At 42.7% G+C, this 14869-nt stretch overlaps 2 protein-coding genes across 3 annotated transcripts in view; both read right to left on the bottom strand.

Moving 5' to 3' along the window:
• Window positions 1-368: 368 nt before the first annotated feature.
• On the bottom strand, window positions 369-9048 carry tagln (transgelin). 2 transcript variants are annotated; one of them, XM_056441631.1, is made up of 6 exons: window positions 8940-8958; window positions 3973-4015; window positions 3167-3355; window positions 2223-2394; window positions 2006-2108; window positions 369-1018 (listed from the first exon to the last, which is right to left on the bottom strand). In XM_056441631.1, exons 2-6 carry the CDS (start codon window positions 3982-3984, stop codon window positions 880-882), a joined length of 615 nt encoding a protein of 204 aa, XP_056297606.1. In that variant the 5' UTR covers window positions 3985-4015; window positions 8940-8958; the 3' UTR covers window positions 369-879. The 2 variants fall into 2 exon arrangements, with proteins under 2 accessions (XP_056297606.1, XP_056297608.1); XM_056441633.1 differs by lacking the exon at window positions 3973-4015 and having other exon boundaries at window positions 8940-9048.
• A 5230-nt stretch (window positions 9049-14278) lies between these two features.
• cbln18 (cerebellin 18) overlaps window positions 14279-14869 on the bottom strand; it is a 4240-nt gene continuing 3649 nt past the window's right edge. Inside the window, exon 6 of the mRNA XM_056441194.1 lies at window positions 14279-14664. Within this exon, the coding sequence (XP_056297169.1) occupies window positions 14527-14664 (138 nt within the window). The 3' untranslated portion in view covers window positions 14279-14526. The remainder of the gene's footprint in view (window positions 14665-14869) is intronic.

Raw genomic sequence — 14869 nt, 5'->3', positions numbered from 1 at the left:
CGTCGCCAATTAGCTGAAGTTAACGGGCAAGTTGTCAGATTTGCGTCATTTGTGTCATGAACCAGAGTAATGACATCATCAATACCGTCTCATACTAAACAAATGCTCCAATGAACTTTATATATTAATATTAATGTGTATATATAAAAATAGTACATATGTATATGTATTTAAATGTGTATATATAAAAATAGTATATATGTATTTATATATATTAGAGTATATATATATATTAATGAATATATATATAAATAGACTTTTCTTCTGACTTAATGGGAGTAAAAGATAAATCCGCTGAATGTTTCTTAATTTCCCCCATAAAAAGTCCAACTGAATAACCGAAAAAACCCACAAAGTCCATTCAGAAATGTATTTCAAAGTCGTTATTTAATAAGACAATGTACAAAAGTATTGGCACTGATACAGCAGGGGAAGCATGGTGGTGCGTGGTGGACAGGAAACGCAAAATAAAGAGGAGTATTGTAAATGTCGGTGTGTCATGGTGGGGTCAGGTGGGGTCACCACTCTAAAGAACATCTCTTCTGTAAGTTACGGAAACAGGTGAATGCTTGTGTCGGAATCCAGAGCGAATATTACAAAAAAAATACAAAATAATCTGAGACCGTGGTCAGTTATGGCTGATTGTCATCGTCATGGTTACTTTAGACCCCCCCCCCCCCCCCTGTTTGTTAAGACTACAACCGTTGTACTGGTCCTTTCTGCATGTGGGAAGGACAACGCATGATCAGCACCAGTGCAAGTGTAAACATAGAGGGGCAAGTGATAAGACTGGGGGGGGGGGCACTTACAGGCACTATGGAGGCTTTAAGGGGGCTGAAGAGGTTTCGGGGATCTTTTGGGGCTCAGTGGGGTTCTTCTTTACAGGATCTGTCGGGACCTCCCGTAGCTCATGCCCTCCTGGGAGGCGCCCTTATTTGACCCCATCTGTAGACCAATCACATTTTTTCCCGCCTTCAGCTGGTCTTCGCTGAAGTCCCGCTTGTTCTCCTGGGATTTCCTGCAACACAGCATTTATTTATTTAAAATAAATCTTTTTATTATTAAAAGCAGGCATCAATTACACATTCACAGATCATGTCTTTTTTGGATAATTGATATCGCATGTGCAGATTTTTTAGATGATGCTCATTTTAGTTAGAAGTGTAAAACATAGGATAAACTAGAACGGGCACTCGGTAGAGTGCATACCTTCGCATATCACAAGATTGGGCATTGAATTATGAACATTTTGGCATTAGTTGCATGCCAATTGGACAAAAATGTATCGTGCTATGGTAAAAAAAAGATTTTGACCTTTCCATGACCTTGACCTTTGACCCGATCGATCCCAAAATCTAATCAACTGGTCCCCGGATAATAAACAATCATCCCACCAAATTTCATGCGATTCGGTTCAATACTTTTTGAGTTTTGCGAATAACACGCATACAAATAAATAAATAAATACACGCCGATCAAAACATAACCTTCTGGCATTTTCAATGCGAAGGTAACAACAACAAAGAGACAGAGTGAAACAAAGAAACTAAAAGAAAACAATGTATAACTGGGGATTGATCTATTCTCTATTGCACATTCATTGATTTATGAATATAAAATCTGGTCTATGAGGCCCCATTTTTCTCAATATGCCAAAAACTTCCAGATTATCTTCTCCATATTGTAAAAGTCCATCCATGTATTCAGAGTAGAACTTTATATGATAACCATTTCCTGCTGAGTCAAAATCAAAAAGGCAAAAATTGTAATGTTGAAAAAAAAAGTGTTTGACTTTATACTCATTTCTATTAATTTGACTTTTTTCTGACAGCCACCAGAAGAACACCTTTTAAATCTCTATAAAGTCTCTTTTTGTCCATGTTTTAGGTAAATATCCCAGATAGATGGTTTAACTTTCCATATATAAACTTCACTAAATACATAAACCCTAAAAACTGTCACTTATCCGCGATGGGAGGAGATGAATGGGGGACATTGGACTCACTTGAAGAACCAGTTGGGGTCTCCGTTGTATGTGCCTTCGTCCTTCGTGAAAGCCAAGCTGCCCAGAGCGGAGATGGTCCTCTGCACCGCCGCCAGATCCTTACCTGCCCACACACACACACACACACACAGAATAGATTATGATCTTGCCATACGCGCTTGGACATATCCACCGATTCCTCCGACAGAGGAGCGAGGACCTTGAACCCCTCCCTCACCTTCCCAGAGGTCCACGGTCTGGAACATGTCGGTCTTGGTGACGCCGTACTTCTCCGAGGCGTTGAGGAACTGGGAGATCTGCTCCATCTGCTTGAAGGCGGCGGTGGAGCTCTGGATCTTCTTCACCGGCTTCTCGGCGGTGAACAGACTGTTGATCAGTTCACTCAGGACCTGGCGAGGAAGGAGAGAAACATTCAAACGTGGATTTTATAAACATCGAATTAACTCATAAAACAGGCTTCATTTGAGGTTCGCTTTGCATTAAACTTCAGTTTCAGCTTCTTTTTGTCTTTATTTGTATTTTAAAAGAAATAAGTTTGATATTTTTTGCAAAAGTTACATACAGCCATTCCAAATTGTATTTATATTTATTGTTCCCTGTAATTCAGTTTTCTTATATAATGGCATAAAAAGGAGATATTTAGACTCCACAGTTTGAGTGAAATGTTTTTTTTCTTCCTTTTTAACGAAAAGATTTGCTCCTTTTTTGTTTAAATCCTTATTTTGACCAGACTTAATTTGTGTATTCTGAAAAAAATCAACCTAAGCAGATCGCTTTTAAAGAAAAAAGATATATTTGGATATGTTTATTTCTTTTTTCCTATAAAAAGTTGATGTGAGGATGCTTTTATTAAACAAAAACTTCCATAAGTCCACGGTTCCTGTATATTTATTGAATATGATATTTTATAACGTTTTTTTTAAACCGCTAATGACATGTCATTGCAAAAAAGTGCACATTTAAATGTCAGTGTTATGCAATTCAAACCAATTATAGAACATAAAATATAAGATAGATGATTCATATTTGCTATATTGTTTATTCGTCTGAATTCAGGGGCTGATTCGTGAACATAAAGATGCATTTTGACCCCATCTTTTTTTATATAGCGTCTGAAAAAAATTAAAATAATAATTGATTAAACATGGGCGTTGCACTCACACATCCGTCTTTCAGCCAGGCCTGGAAGCCCATCTTTCCGACCTCTGGCTTTGACACGCCGGCGCCGCACTGACGGATGATCCACTCCACCAACACCAGCTCCAGCTCGGCGTCGTACTTGCTGTCGATCTTATCCTGAACGTGCCGGCTCATGCCGAAGGTGGGACCTTTGTTCGCCATGCCGACTCCCTGAGAGAGACGGAGGAAGGCCCATGAGAGGAAATCAACAGGAGACTAATCATCTCTGGATAAAGTAGCGCTCAGCAAATGTAGTGATCCACAGCTGGAATCGTCCTTATCTGACATCTCGAGAGTATACTTACGACAACATATAGATTTGATGAAACTTACAGTTTACTTGTGATACAAACATCGAACATTCACATTCCCGTGACATTTGGATGGAGCCTGAATGCACCAACATGCATCGCAGTGCAAAACAAAAATCTAGATTAAAAGCCATATTTACTTACAAACACACCTAGATACTCCTTACATAATGCCTAATAGTACAATTGAGGACATGCAAGTCAAAAGCGTGAATACAAGCGTATGCTGAGCATTTCACTTGAACCCTCGTCCCAGAACAGTGGCATTAAACAGCGTTGTCGTCTCCCAAAGCAACACCAGTCGGCCTCATCCGGACCTTTGTCCGAGGCCGAGTTGTGTACAATGGGAGCTCTATAAATCAGCATTTGCGTAGCGTTTTCCTTTTACACATCATTATGCTTCTGTATTGCCTTTGGGCCGACAGCCAAGTGCAAAAAAACCCTCCAATATCAACGTGCCGTCTGCACCAGTCCAACCTTTGTTGCCATCTTGATGTCAGGTCGTTTCAACTTCCTGTTCCTGGGGAGGTTCAAAGTTAAAATGTAAAAAAAAAATTTTTTTTTTAAAAGGTTAAAACCCACGGGTTGACTGGAGGACGTCGGTCGTCTCTGGAATAGGACGGGAAATGTGGTCACCGAGGGCAACAATACAATTTAGCTCATGAACAATTGGCAACACTTGGTCACAGGATTGTTTCCAGTTGGCCGGAAAGTATTCAGAATGTCAAGACGGGCCAAGACCGGAGTGACTCAAGTCTTTCTATGTTTTTTATTATTAAATTTGGCTCATAATACTGAGAAAATACAAACTTGAGCCAACATAGAAGTTATTTTCCTCCTTAATATTTCCCTCCGTCGCTCCCTTCCTCCTCTTCATACCATTCTTCATCTGATCCGAGGGCATGCGAATGAATCCTTAAAACTAGATCAATCACAATGTTGGCATATGCTCACCTTTAACATTGATACAGCATGAAGTTGCCTATATTCTCGAACTTAATAATGTATTTTGAATTGCGTTCAACCGGTGAACACGTCGGGCTCTGCAAAGTGTGCAAGTGCCTGGAACTTGCATTCTTCCTTATAGCCAGCAGGGGGCGCTGCGCACAGAAAAGATGTCGTCATTGTCATCTTCCAGCTTTTAACATTTTAAATTCCTTTCCTCATGTGTTATCAGCTCCCGAAAGTTCGCCGTACCTTTTCTGATCGCGTGAAAATGTAATGTTTAGCATTTCGGTTGTTCCTAGCATCTCCCTCTCGTCGCGCTTCTGGTTGACAAAAAAGAAACCAAGATGGCGACGACCAAAACAACAAACTCATTAACTTCCCACTGGCAGAAGTCATCTCAGTTCCTTCGTCGACCTCTTCTTCAAACAATCGAGGCTGAATACCGTTCCAACATCATGTGTTATCAGCTCATCTATTTGGCTGCTACATGCTCCAACGTGTTCACCTGGTAGCCGCTAGCTTCCTCTAATCAGCTAACGGAGAATACACTAAAGCTACTAGAGCTTTTTCACTTAAACGTCTGCAACCGGAAACTATTTAACGAGATTTCGATTTCCTTTCAGTCAGTAAAAGCACCACTTTTGAACGCATGAATTTAATAAGGGTGGAGTATTAATGCCCTTGTGGTAATGCTAAATAAAGCCCTTAATGGATTCCTGCCCAGAGTTTCACCAACATATTCCTTGCATGCCCTGCGGTGCTTTTCCAGGCCACAGGAACCCAAACACACACACACACACACACACACGCACACACACATCTCGGGCATCACGCTCACTTGCATATAACCACAAGTTCAGATTTTCAGATTTCATCTTAAGTCTGTGTTTCATTCTTACTTGGACACACACACACACACTCACACACGCTATTTATTCCCACCGACATACGTCACAGTGTAATCATTATCGCGGCGTGATGTTTTTCCATTGGCCTTCTCTTCGCCTCATAAACTACTCGGTGGCACACGATTGAAATCGCACACATCTCGCTCTTTGTGGGGAGAGAAGGAGAGGCATGAACTCGCTGCCTCCTCGTGAGGACGTCCAGCATTCGACCTGCATGACAAGCGTCACATGATATGTTAAACGGGAGGTTAAGTAAGTCCGTCAGGGTCTGGTCTCCATTTCTGGTATTTATGTGAATCCAGGGACCTCGTTGTTGTCCTTGGGATGCGGCCCAGATCCAATAACTCGGAATTATCTGCCAGACAAGCTCCCGTGCCGTCTGGCTGTTTCTTCATAATATATATATATAATTTTTTTTAAAGGCAGCTGCTCGCATGATTTCTGTAAACAGCGTATCACTTATCAGAAAATATGTCCCTGAAAATATGTCCCTGCATCTCGTACTGCTAACAATAAACTTTAGTGCTGTGAATTTAAAAAAAAGACTGGATAAAAAAAAAAAAGTGCTCTTTTAAAAAGATTAGAAAAGATTCCTAATGGAGAGAAACAAAATTGTCTAGTGTGAATATTGTAGTTTTAATGACATCAAAAAAACTAAAAGTGCCTTTAAATATGATTATATTAATCAAACTAGCATGAAGGTTCTCCAAGTAAACCTTTGACCTCTGACCCCCGCAGTGGGTTCCCACACTTTTCTTCAGCTCACAGCTTCTGGAGGAACTTTATTTAAAGGTGAGCGAGTCCTCGCGCACATCAAAGGGTTCCTAGAAGAACCGAAGGCCTAAAATTATTCATTTAAGAACCCTGAACTACACAATGACCACTTTCTCCTTAAAAAAAAGAAAAGAAAGTGAACTACTGAAGCCTTTTGTGAACAATTCTACAATTTCCAACAAGTCATTATATCTATTAGAGGCAAGGGAGATCATCAGATGTTTCCAAGGAACATTCACAAGGTTTAAAAGTAAGTGATTGAGCAATTAAATAAAAGTAATGACCTGATGAAAAAAGAAAGAAAAGGAAAGGTAAGTCTGTCATGACTCTTTTCAAAGTCCTAAAGTCCTCCCACGCACATGACTTCATCCCCTCAGATGTGTCCTGCCTTGTTCCTCCATGGTGGCAACAGCTTGAGAGGACATGGCGTCATGCGGCCTCGCCTCCTCCGTGGTTAACTGGTTAACCGCCACGTAATGACTCGGCACGTATAAACTGTCCGGGACTTATTAACCGTCAGTGTAATAATTGCATCTGTTCTAAAACAGCTAAAAGGCGTCTTCAGGTTCTCTCTCTCTCTCTCTCTCTCTCAGTAACTCCATCCTCCTTTGTTCCAACGTTGTGGTTTCGTGTCGGCCGCACAGAATCCGCCGCTTTGCTCAGATTTTTTTTCTTTACGAGAAGTCGAGAACATTTTCTCCTAGAAGCTGCTGCCAGGACCCATCATGGTTCTGATTCTCCTTCTGACAAACTTCATCGCTGCTGTGCGTCTGAGATGATGAATTTAATTGGTTTTGTACTCACTCTGCAGTCGTCAAATTCTTGTAGATATTGCCCACGTTTTTTCAATCCCATATATATATATATACATATATATATATATATATATATAATATATATATACATATATATAAATAAATATATGTATATATAAATATATTTATAAAGATATATATATATATAAATATGTATAAATATATATATAAATACATATATATAAAACAATATATATAAATATATACATATATATATAAATATATATATAAATATTTCTAAACATATATATAAATATAAATATATTAATATATATATTTAAAAATATATATATATATAAATGTGTTGAACAGAGAGTGTGTGTGTTTGTGGTGCTTTCCGTCTCCAGGTGTGCAGACCTGATTGAGAGTAATCAGGGATACCTGGCCCAGGTGTGTCCCATTATTGTCCTTTATTGACATCATACATGCCTTTTCTTTCTTAACTTAGTATTTGTTCATCCATGCAGCACATTGTCATGCATACGTCAGTACAGATTCGTCCCATCCTGTCATTCGACCTATATTTTATCTCCTTTGTGGTCGATAATTTACTTATTATGTGATTAATTTCTTAATTATACCCATGTGTCACGAGGCCGGACCCTAGTGCTAGTCTGTGCTCGTTTTTAGGAGTGTTGTTACCCTTCATCGTGTCTTGTGAATTCACAGACGTCAGAAAAAAACCCCATGTATGGCAGTTTATTATCCGCGAATGCAAATATAAGTATGAACACTGATAGAGATATGCCACGCTGTCTGGCTTTCCTCTCACGTCACATGGACAATATAACCCGTTGAACACCTGACTCATATGAAGGAGGGTCATTTCAATGAGATTAAAAAATATAATTAGATTATAGTGGAAATAATCAGACTGCATGTAAAAAAACAGCGTTTTTAAACAGATTATTGTTATAAAACTGAACAAGTGAATAATCTTCTCACGGAGACCAGCACCCACAGCGGACTGAATGTGACGGTAACTCAAACTAAATCTATGACACTCATATAATAATCAGAAACATTTGAGTAAACTCCAAAGTTAGATATGATATACACACATCTGTGATAAATATTATTTCAATTTAGCTCGATGCACCCCTAAAGGTGTATTTGCATACGGACCTCTACTGGGACATGTGGATGCTTACATTGCTCTTATTTTGAAATTACCACAACTTCTAAATTCAAACTCAGAAGATAAAGTAAGATATATATTTTTAAATTTTTTAGAGGAAGTTATAGGAAGGCCTCAGAACTCTTGTACTGAGAGGTCTCCAAAGCGATGCCCGACTAAATGTACCCCAAAAACAGTTTAGGGAGCTTCATCCTAAACATAGAGGAGCAAAATAAAAGTATTCTCCTTGGACATTTGGATGCTTACAGTGCTCTTATTTTGAAATGACGAATTCAAACACAAGATAAAGAACAAGTGTGTAGTTAATATTTGTATAGGAGGGCCTCAAAGCTCTTGACTCAGAGGTCTACAGAGCGATGCCCGACTAAATGTACCCAAAAAACAGTTTAGGGAGCTTCATCCTTTACATGGAGGAGTAAAATAAAAGTATTCTCCTTGGATATTTGGATGCTTACAGTGTTCTTATTTTTAAATGACAAATTCAAACACAGAAGATAAAGTAATATATGCGTATTTTTTATTTTTTTAGGCCTCAAAACTCTTGACTGAGAGGTCTACAAAGCGATGCCTGACGAAATACCCAAAACACAGTTTGGGGAGCTTCATCCTAAACATGGAGGAGTAAAATAAAAGTATTCTCCTTGGACATTTGGATGCTTACAGTGCTCTTATTTTGAAATGACGAGTTCAAACACAAGATAAAGAACAAGTGCGTAGTTAATATTTGTATAGGAGGGCCTCAAAGCTCTTGACTGAGAGGTCTACAGAGCGATGCCCGACTAAATGTACCCAAAAAACAGTCTGGGGAGCTTCATCCTTTCCATGGAGGAGTAAAATAAAAGCAAATAGAAGTATACTCACTGTGTGAAGGAATAGGTCAGTTCTCTGCTGGCTACAGGCTCGAGTGCGGATGCTTGACTGAGTGTTTGTATATGCGGCGCAAGAACCTCCCTCAAAAAGGAACAGATGAGGAAAGATGACTTCACTCGTCTACCTAGAGCGAGAGGGAGAGAGAGAGAGAGAGAGAGAGAGAGAGAGGGAGGGAGAGGGAGGAATAGGAAGGAGGAAGAGGAAAAAAGGGAAGGAAACTTCATCCTTAAAAGGGCACGGCCTTTCAGCGGCTCCCGCTTCCTCGTCTGTCTGCATCGCTTCTAGTTAAAAAGTCCAGCCTTATTAGGGTAGAGCCGAGACGGCAGCCGGGCGGCGTTGGTTCTGTCGGGTCGGAATGCTCCGAATGCTTTCACCACATCCCTCCCCGTTCTGAGAGAGAGAGAGAGAGAGAGAGAGAGAGAGAGAGAGAGAGAGAGAGAGAGAGAGAATAGGAGATGAGGCCTTGAGGAAACAATAGGGAAGGGAACGATGTCAAAAAATGACTCTTCAATGGTTCCACATTGTTGCACATTGGGGGGAAGGAAGGAAGAGGCAAGGAAGGAGGAGGCGAGGAACGAAGAGGCGAGGAAGGAGGAGGAGGCGAGGAAGGAAGGAGGACACGAGGAAGGAGGAAGGTGGAGGCGAGGAAGGAGGAAGTAGAAGGCGAGGAAGGAAGAAGGAGGAGGTGAGGAAGGAAGAAGGAGGAGGTGAGGAAGAAAGAAGGAGGAGGTGAGGAAGGAAGAGGCGAGGAACGAAGAGGCGAGGAAGGAGGAAGGAAGGAGGACACGAGGAAGGAGGAAGGTGGAGGCGAGGAAGTAGAAGGCGAGGAAGGAGGAGGCGAGGAAGGAGGAGACGAGGAAGGAGGAAGTAGGAAGGAGGAGGCGAGGAAGGAGGAGGAGGTGAGGAAGGAAGAAGGAGGAGGCAAGGAAGGAGGGAGGAGGAGGCGAGGAAGGAAGAAGGAGGAAGCAAGGAAGGAGGAGGCGAGGAACGAAGGGGCGAGGAAGGAGGAAGTAGAAGGTGAGGAAGGAGGAGGCGAGGAAGGAGGAGACGAGGAAGGAGGAAGGAGGAGGTGAGGAAGGAGCAAGGAGGAAGGAGGAAGTAGAAGGTGAGGAAGGAGGAGGCGAGGAAGGAGGAGACGAGGAAGGAGGAGGTGAGGAAGGAGCAAGGAGGAAGGAGGAGGCGAGGAAGGAGGAGGTGAGGAAGGAAGAAGGAGGAGGTGAGGAAGGAGGGAGGAGGAGGCGAGGAAGGAAGAAGGAGGAGGCAAGGAAGGAGGGAGGAGGAGGTGAGGAAGGAGCAAGGAGGAAGGAGGAGGCGAGGAAGGAGGAGGTGAGGAAGGAAGAAGGAGGAGGTGAGGAAGGAGGGAGGAGGAGGCGAGGAAGGAAGAAGGAGGAGGTGAGGAAGGAACAAGGAGGAGGAAGGAAGAAGGAGGAGGCAAGGAAGGAGGGAGGAGGAGGCGAGGAAGGAAGAAGGAGGAGGTGAGGAAGGAACAAGGAGGAGGTGAGGAAGGAACAAGGAGGAGGTGAGGAAGGAAGAAGGAGGAGGTGAGGAAGGAAGAAGGAGGAGGCAAGGAAAGAGGGAGGAGGAGGCGAGGAAGGAAAGAGGAGGAGGTGAGGAAGGAAGGGAGGAGGAGGGAGGCAAGGAAGAGGAGGAGGAGGAAGGAAGAAGGAGGAGGCGAGGAAGGAAGAAGGAGGAGGCAAGGAAGGAGGAAGGAGGAGGCGAGGAAAGAGGGAGGAAGGAAGAAGGAGGAGGCAAGGAAGGAGGAAGGAGGAGGCGAGGAAGGAGGAGGTGAGGAAGGAAGAAGGAGGAGGTGAGGAAGGAGGGAGGAGGAGGCGAGGAAGGAAGAAGGAGGAGGCAAGGAAGGAGGGAGGAGGAGGTGAGGAAGGAGCAAGGAGGAAGGAGGAGGCGAGGAAGGAGGAGGTGAGGAAGGAAGGAGGAGGTGAGGGAGGAGGAGGCGAGGAAGGAAGAAGGAGGAGGCAAGGAAAGAGGGAGGAGGAGGCGAGGAAGGAAGAAGGAGGCAAGGAAGGAGGGAGGAGGAGGCGAGGAAGGAAGAAGGAGGAGGTGAGGAAGGAACAAGGAGGAGGCAAGGAAAGAGGGAGGAGGAGGTGAGGAAGGAAGAAGGAGGAGGCAAGGAAGGAGGGAGGAGGAGGCGAGGAAGGAAGAAGGAGGAGGTGAGGAAGGAAGAAGGAGGAGGTGAGGAAGGAAGAAGGAGGAGGCAAGGAAAGAGGGAGGAGGAGGCGAGGAAGGAAGAAGGAGGAGGCAAGGAAGGAGGGAGGAGGAGGCGAGGAAGGAAGAAGGATGAGGTGAGGAAGGAAGAAGGAGGAGGCAAGGAAAGAGGGAGGAGGAGGCGAGGAAGGAAGAAGGAGGAGGCAAGGAAGGAGGGAGGAGGAGGCGAGGAAGGAAGAAGGAGGAGGTGAGGAAGGAAGAAGGAGGAGGCAAGGAAAGAGGGAGGAGGAGGCGAGGAAGGAAGAAGGAGGAGGCAAGGAAGGAGGGAGGAGGAGGCGAGGAAGGAAGAAGGAGGAGGCAAGGAAAGAGGGAGGAGGAGGCGAGGAAGGAGGAAGAAGTGCAGAACAGGAGTAATAAGAGTCATCATAATATTAGCCAGATAGCTCCATGTAAGTCTTGGCTCTCCTCGACCTTCGCCCAGTGTATGTGTGTGTGTGTGTGTGTGTGTGTGTGTGTGTGTGTGTGTGTGTGTGTGTGTGTGTGTGTGTATGTGTGTGTGTGTGTGTGTGTGTGTGTGTGTGTGTGTGTGTATGTGTGTATGTGTGTGTGTGTGTGTGTGTGTGTGTGTGTGTGTGTGTGTGTGTGTGTGTGTGTGTGTGTGTCATTTGCATTGCAGTCACATTTTTTGGCGGCACCTCACAGGTGAGAGACGTTTACAGTCGGCTTCACTCCCACAGCGGAAAGTCAGGAGTTAGAGGGATCCCACTCAAGATGACAAACCCATGTATACTCTCACACACACACACACACACACACACACACACACACACACACGTTCTGTTTACTCCACCAACAAGCCTGCATTGTCTCAGAGGCCACGCAGTGGAACATCTGTTTGGTATTCAGTGTCATTCCTTCGTGATATTGAGGAAAACAAACCGGTCGATATCACAACAATCGTCCCTCGCGACCACGAGAAAACATCGTGCTCCTCTGCCGCGGTCATCTCGTTAAGTTCTGCAGCGATCAGCCGGAACCAGAGAACCCAGCCAGATGTTTGTTCGTGCACGACAACAACGACGATGTAAACAATGAAAACAATGAACGCGTTTGACCCGCTTTTTGTTTTTAAGAAATCCTTTTCTTTTTCTTTTCCCGGTCGACTGTGAGAAAAAATATTCAAGATTTTAAAACACCAAATTAAAAACACATCAGTAAACATGTATATGTATTTCTGCTAACTCATTTATATATCACTTTTTTTTGGTATTTTATTTTATTCTTTACCTTTGCCGTATGTACTTTTCATTTGTAAAATTAATAAAGTACATTTCAGCTTCTGCATGATATGCGATCCCTCGGTCGTGTTTCCACTTTATGTAGTTTTTATTTAATTATATGCATTTGACACCTGCTTTATGTGTATATATTATATTATACATTATATAACGCACAGATTGAGCTTAAATATATTAAGTAGTGAAAAAGAGACATGATGGTGATTCTACTTCCACTGAAGTAAAACTAGGAATACTTTATTTTGCATATTTATGATGAAATATTTAGATTTTTTTAGTCCACAACTATGGTCTCAAACATTTCCCATATAATCTGTCGTATATAATTCATCACTTCAGGATGAATTGAAACCTCCTTAGTGGTTTTTCTGTAAAAAAAACCAACCAAATATTCTTTAATTACAGTTAGTCGCTGTGTTCTTTAGATACAGTACATATACTGTGAATTATCAGAAGCGTAATAGCAAAATTACTGCCACTAATTTATGATAATTTCGTGTAGCTTTTCTCAGCTCTCCTGGTTGTAGATAACCGAGGGTGGGAAACAATTCAAAAAGAATTTCACATTATTGTAAACTCAATATTGCACATTCAGCAATTTTAAAAATATATGAAAACCGGTTTACTGTCTGTCACACCGCGGTGAAGCTTGTCTTGTCTTGGGTTTTTGTCTCGTAACTTCCTGTTTTATTTTGAAGTCTAACTCTCCTCTCGTTTCAGGTCACTTGCCCTTCCTCATGTGTCACCGGTTTGATTGTCTCCCTTGATCCCTGATTGTTTCCACCTGTTCCCCATTACCCTCATGTGCTTATAGTCTGCGTCTTCCCTCTGTCCTGTGCCAAAGTGTTTCGTCTCATGGTCGTTAACCAAAGCCACGTTCATAGCCGCCAAGCCTTTTTGTAAACTAAGTACCAACCTCGAAAGAGCGATTGTTGTTATAGTTTTCATAATCCAGCTTTTTATTTCTTAGTACCTTGTTTAGCCTCCACGGGCTCCACCTCTTAGGAGAGTTTTTGTTTGAATTATTAAACTGCTCACTGACGCCTCAGCATTTGAGTCCTGATTGGAATCCCGGCCTGACACTGTCATCATGAAAGTGTTTCTGTTATTGACGTCATTGATACTTCCTTAAGTCCTCTGATCCTCTGCAGACATCCAGTGAGGGAGAGCGTTACGCGACAGGTCAGACACGAAGACTTTCACATTTTTGGGAAACAGTGAACCTCTCATAAGGTTACGCAATCCCAGCTATAATCTTCACCCTCGCCGGGCTGGAGCTGCATAATCAATAGATATATCGATCATCGTCGTTTCAACTCGAGAAGACAAATAGCCGTTATTTACCAAGATGTGCAGCATTCCTTCAAAGTAGCCTCAAGTGGCGGCTTCTTGCTGCCTCGTGGGAGCCCAGGAATGACGGGAATGTGTAATCAGAGTGCAGCGTGCAGCTCCTACGTCACGTATTTATTCAACTGAAGGAATGCACCGGCCGCCCGAGGTTTGTCTTTATTCGTAATAAGCTTCCATGAAAGGAACTTGTTTAAAGTGTGACCCTCAGGTCAGAGTCTGGCAGCGAGGATGACTCGCTGTTTTTATTCCAAGATCATATCTCATATATTTTATTTTTTATTCTTGTGTGTTTAGTTTATTGGTGCTGCTACTGTGACGACAAATTTCCCCTTGGGGATTAAAAAAGTATATATCTATCTATCTATCTATATCCACGCCTCTCACCGCCACTGATTTCCATGAATGGACTATAATATGTATGTCAATGTGTGTGTTTGTGTGTGTATGTCAATGTGTGTGTGTGGCGAGCTGAAATGCACACTAAATATTAAAGTCACATCACCTGTCAAATTAACTTTTATTATCTAAAAAAAAAAAAAATCAAACTTTGTCCTCTATGACATGTTCAAATATATCCAAACTTTATTTATATGCTCTACTAAATAGAACTCTGAGATTATTTTTGAATGAAAAGTGCTTTACAAGTCAAATGCATTATTATTATTATTATTAAAAGGAGTTCACCGCCTGATCCCAAATGCGAGGGGTCACTTTTTTCCCCATGAATCAGCAGTTTTTTGTTCATATTTCTTGAGCAGTCTGGAGGTTTAGTGCTCGTCTTCGTCGGTGTCGGGGTACAGCATGTAGCCGGTGAAGATGTTGTTCTCCAGGTGACTGCAGAGCTTCCTCCCGGCCACCAGCTCCACGTACACCTGGTCGCCTCGCTGCAGCTGCAGCACCACCACCTGGAGGGCGAGAGAGTGACGTCATGATGCGTGGAGCCGCGACAGGACAGACTCAACACACACGTGGACTCCCCACAATCCTATTTGGCTTCATTACAAGTTTAAAAGGATCATTCAGAGATCTTTTGTGTGTCACCGTTCACTTCTCTTCAGAGATTATTGTGTTGATGTGAAAAAGGTGCAAAATAAATCAAGTTTAACATTT

Source organism: Pseudoliparis swirei, chromosome 20 (genome assembly GCF_029220125.1).
Source record: "Pseudoliparis swirei isolate HS2019 ecotype Mariana Trench chromosome 20, NWPU_hadal_v1, whole genome shotgun sequence".
Classification (NCBI taxonomy): Eukaryota; Metazoa; Chordata; class Actinopteri; order Perciformes; family Liparidae; genus Pseudoliparis; species Pseudoliparis swirei.
Note: the sequence above shows the minus strand (reverse complement) of the source record. Positions and strands in the feature narration are given on the sequence as shown.

Excerpts from the sequence above, each read along its gene's own strand:
- tagln (XM_056441631.1), bottom strand. Across the intron at positions 2,109-2,222 it reads GACCGTGGACCTCTGGGAAG|GTAAGGATCTGGCGGCGGTG; the intron begins GTGAGGGAGGGG and ends GTGTGTGGGCAG. Across the intron at positions 1,019-2,005 it reads GACCCCAACTGGTTCTTCAA|GAAATCCCAGGAGAACAAGC; the intron begins GTGAGTCCAATG and ends GCTGTGTTGCAG.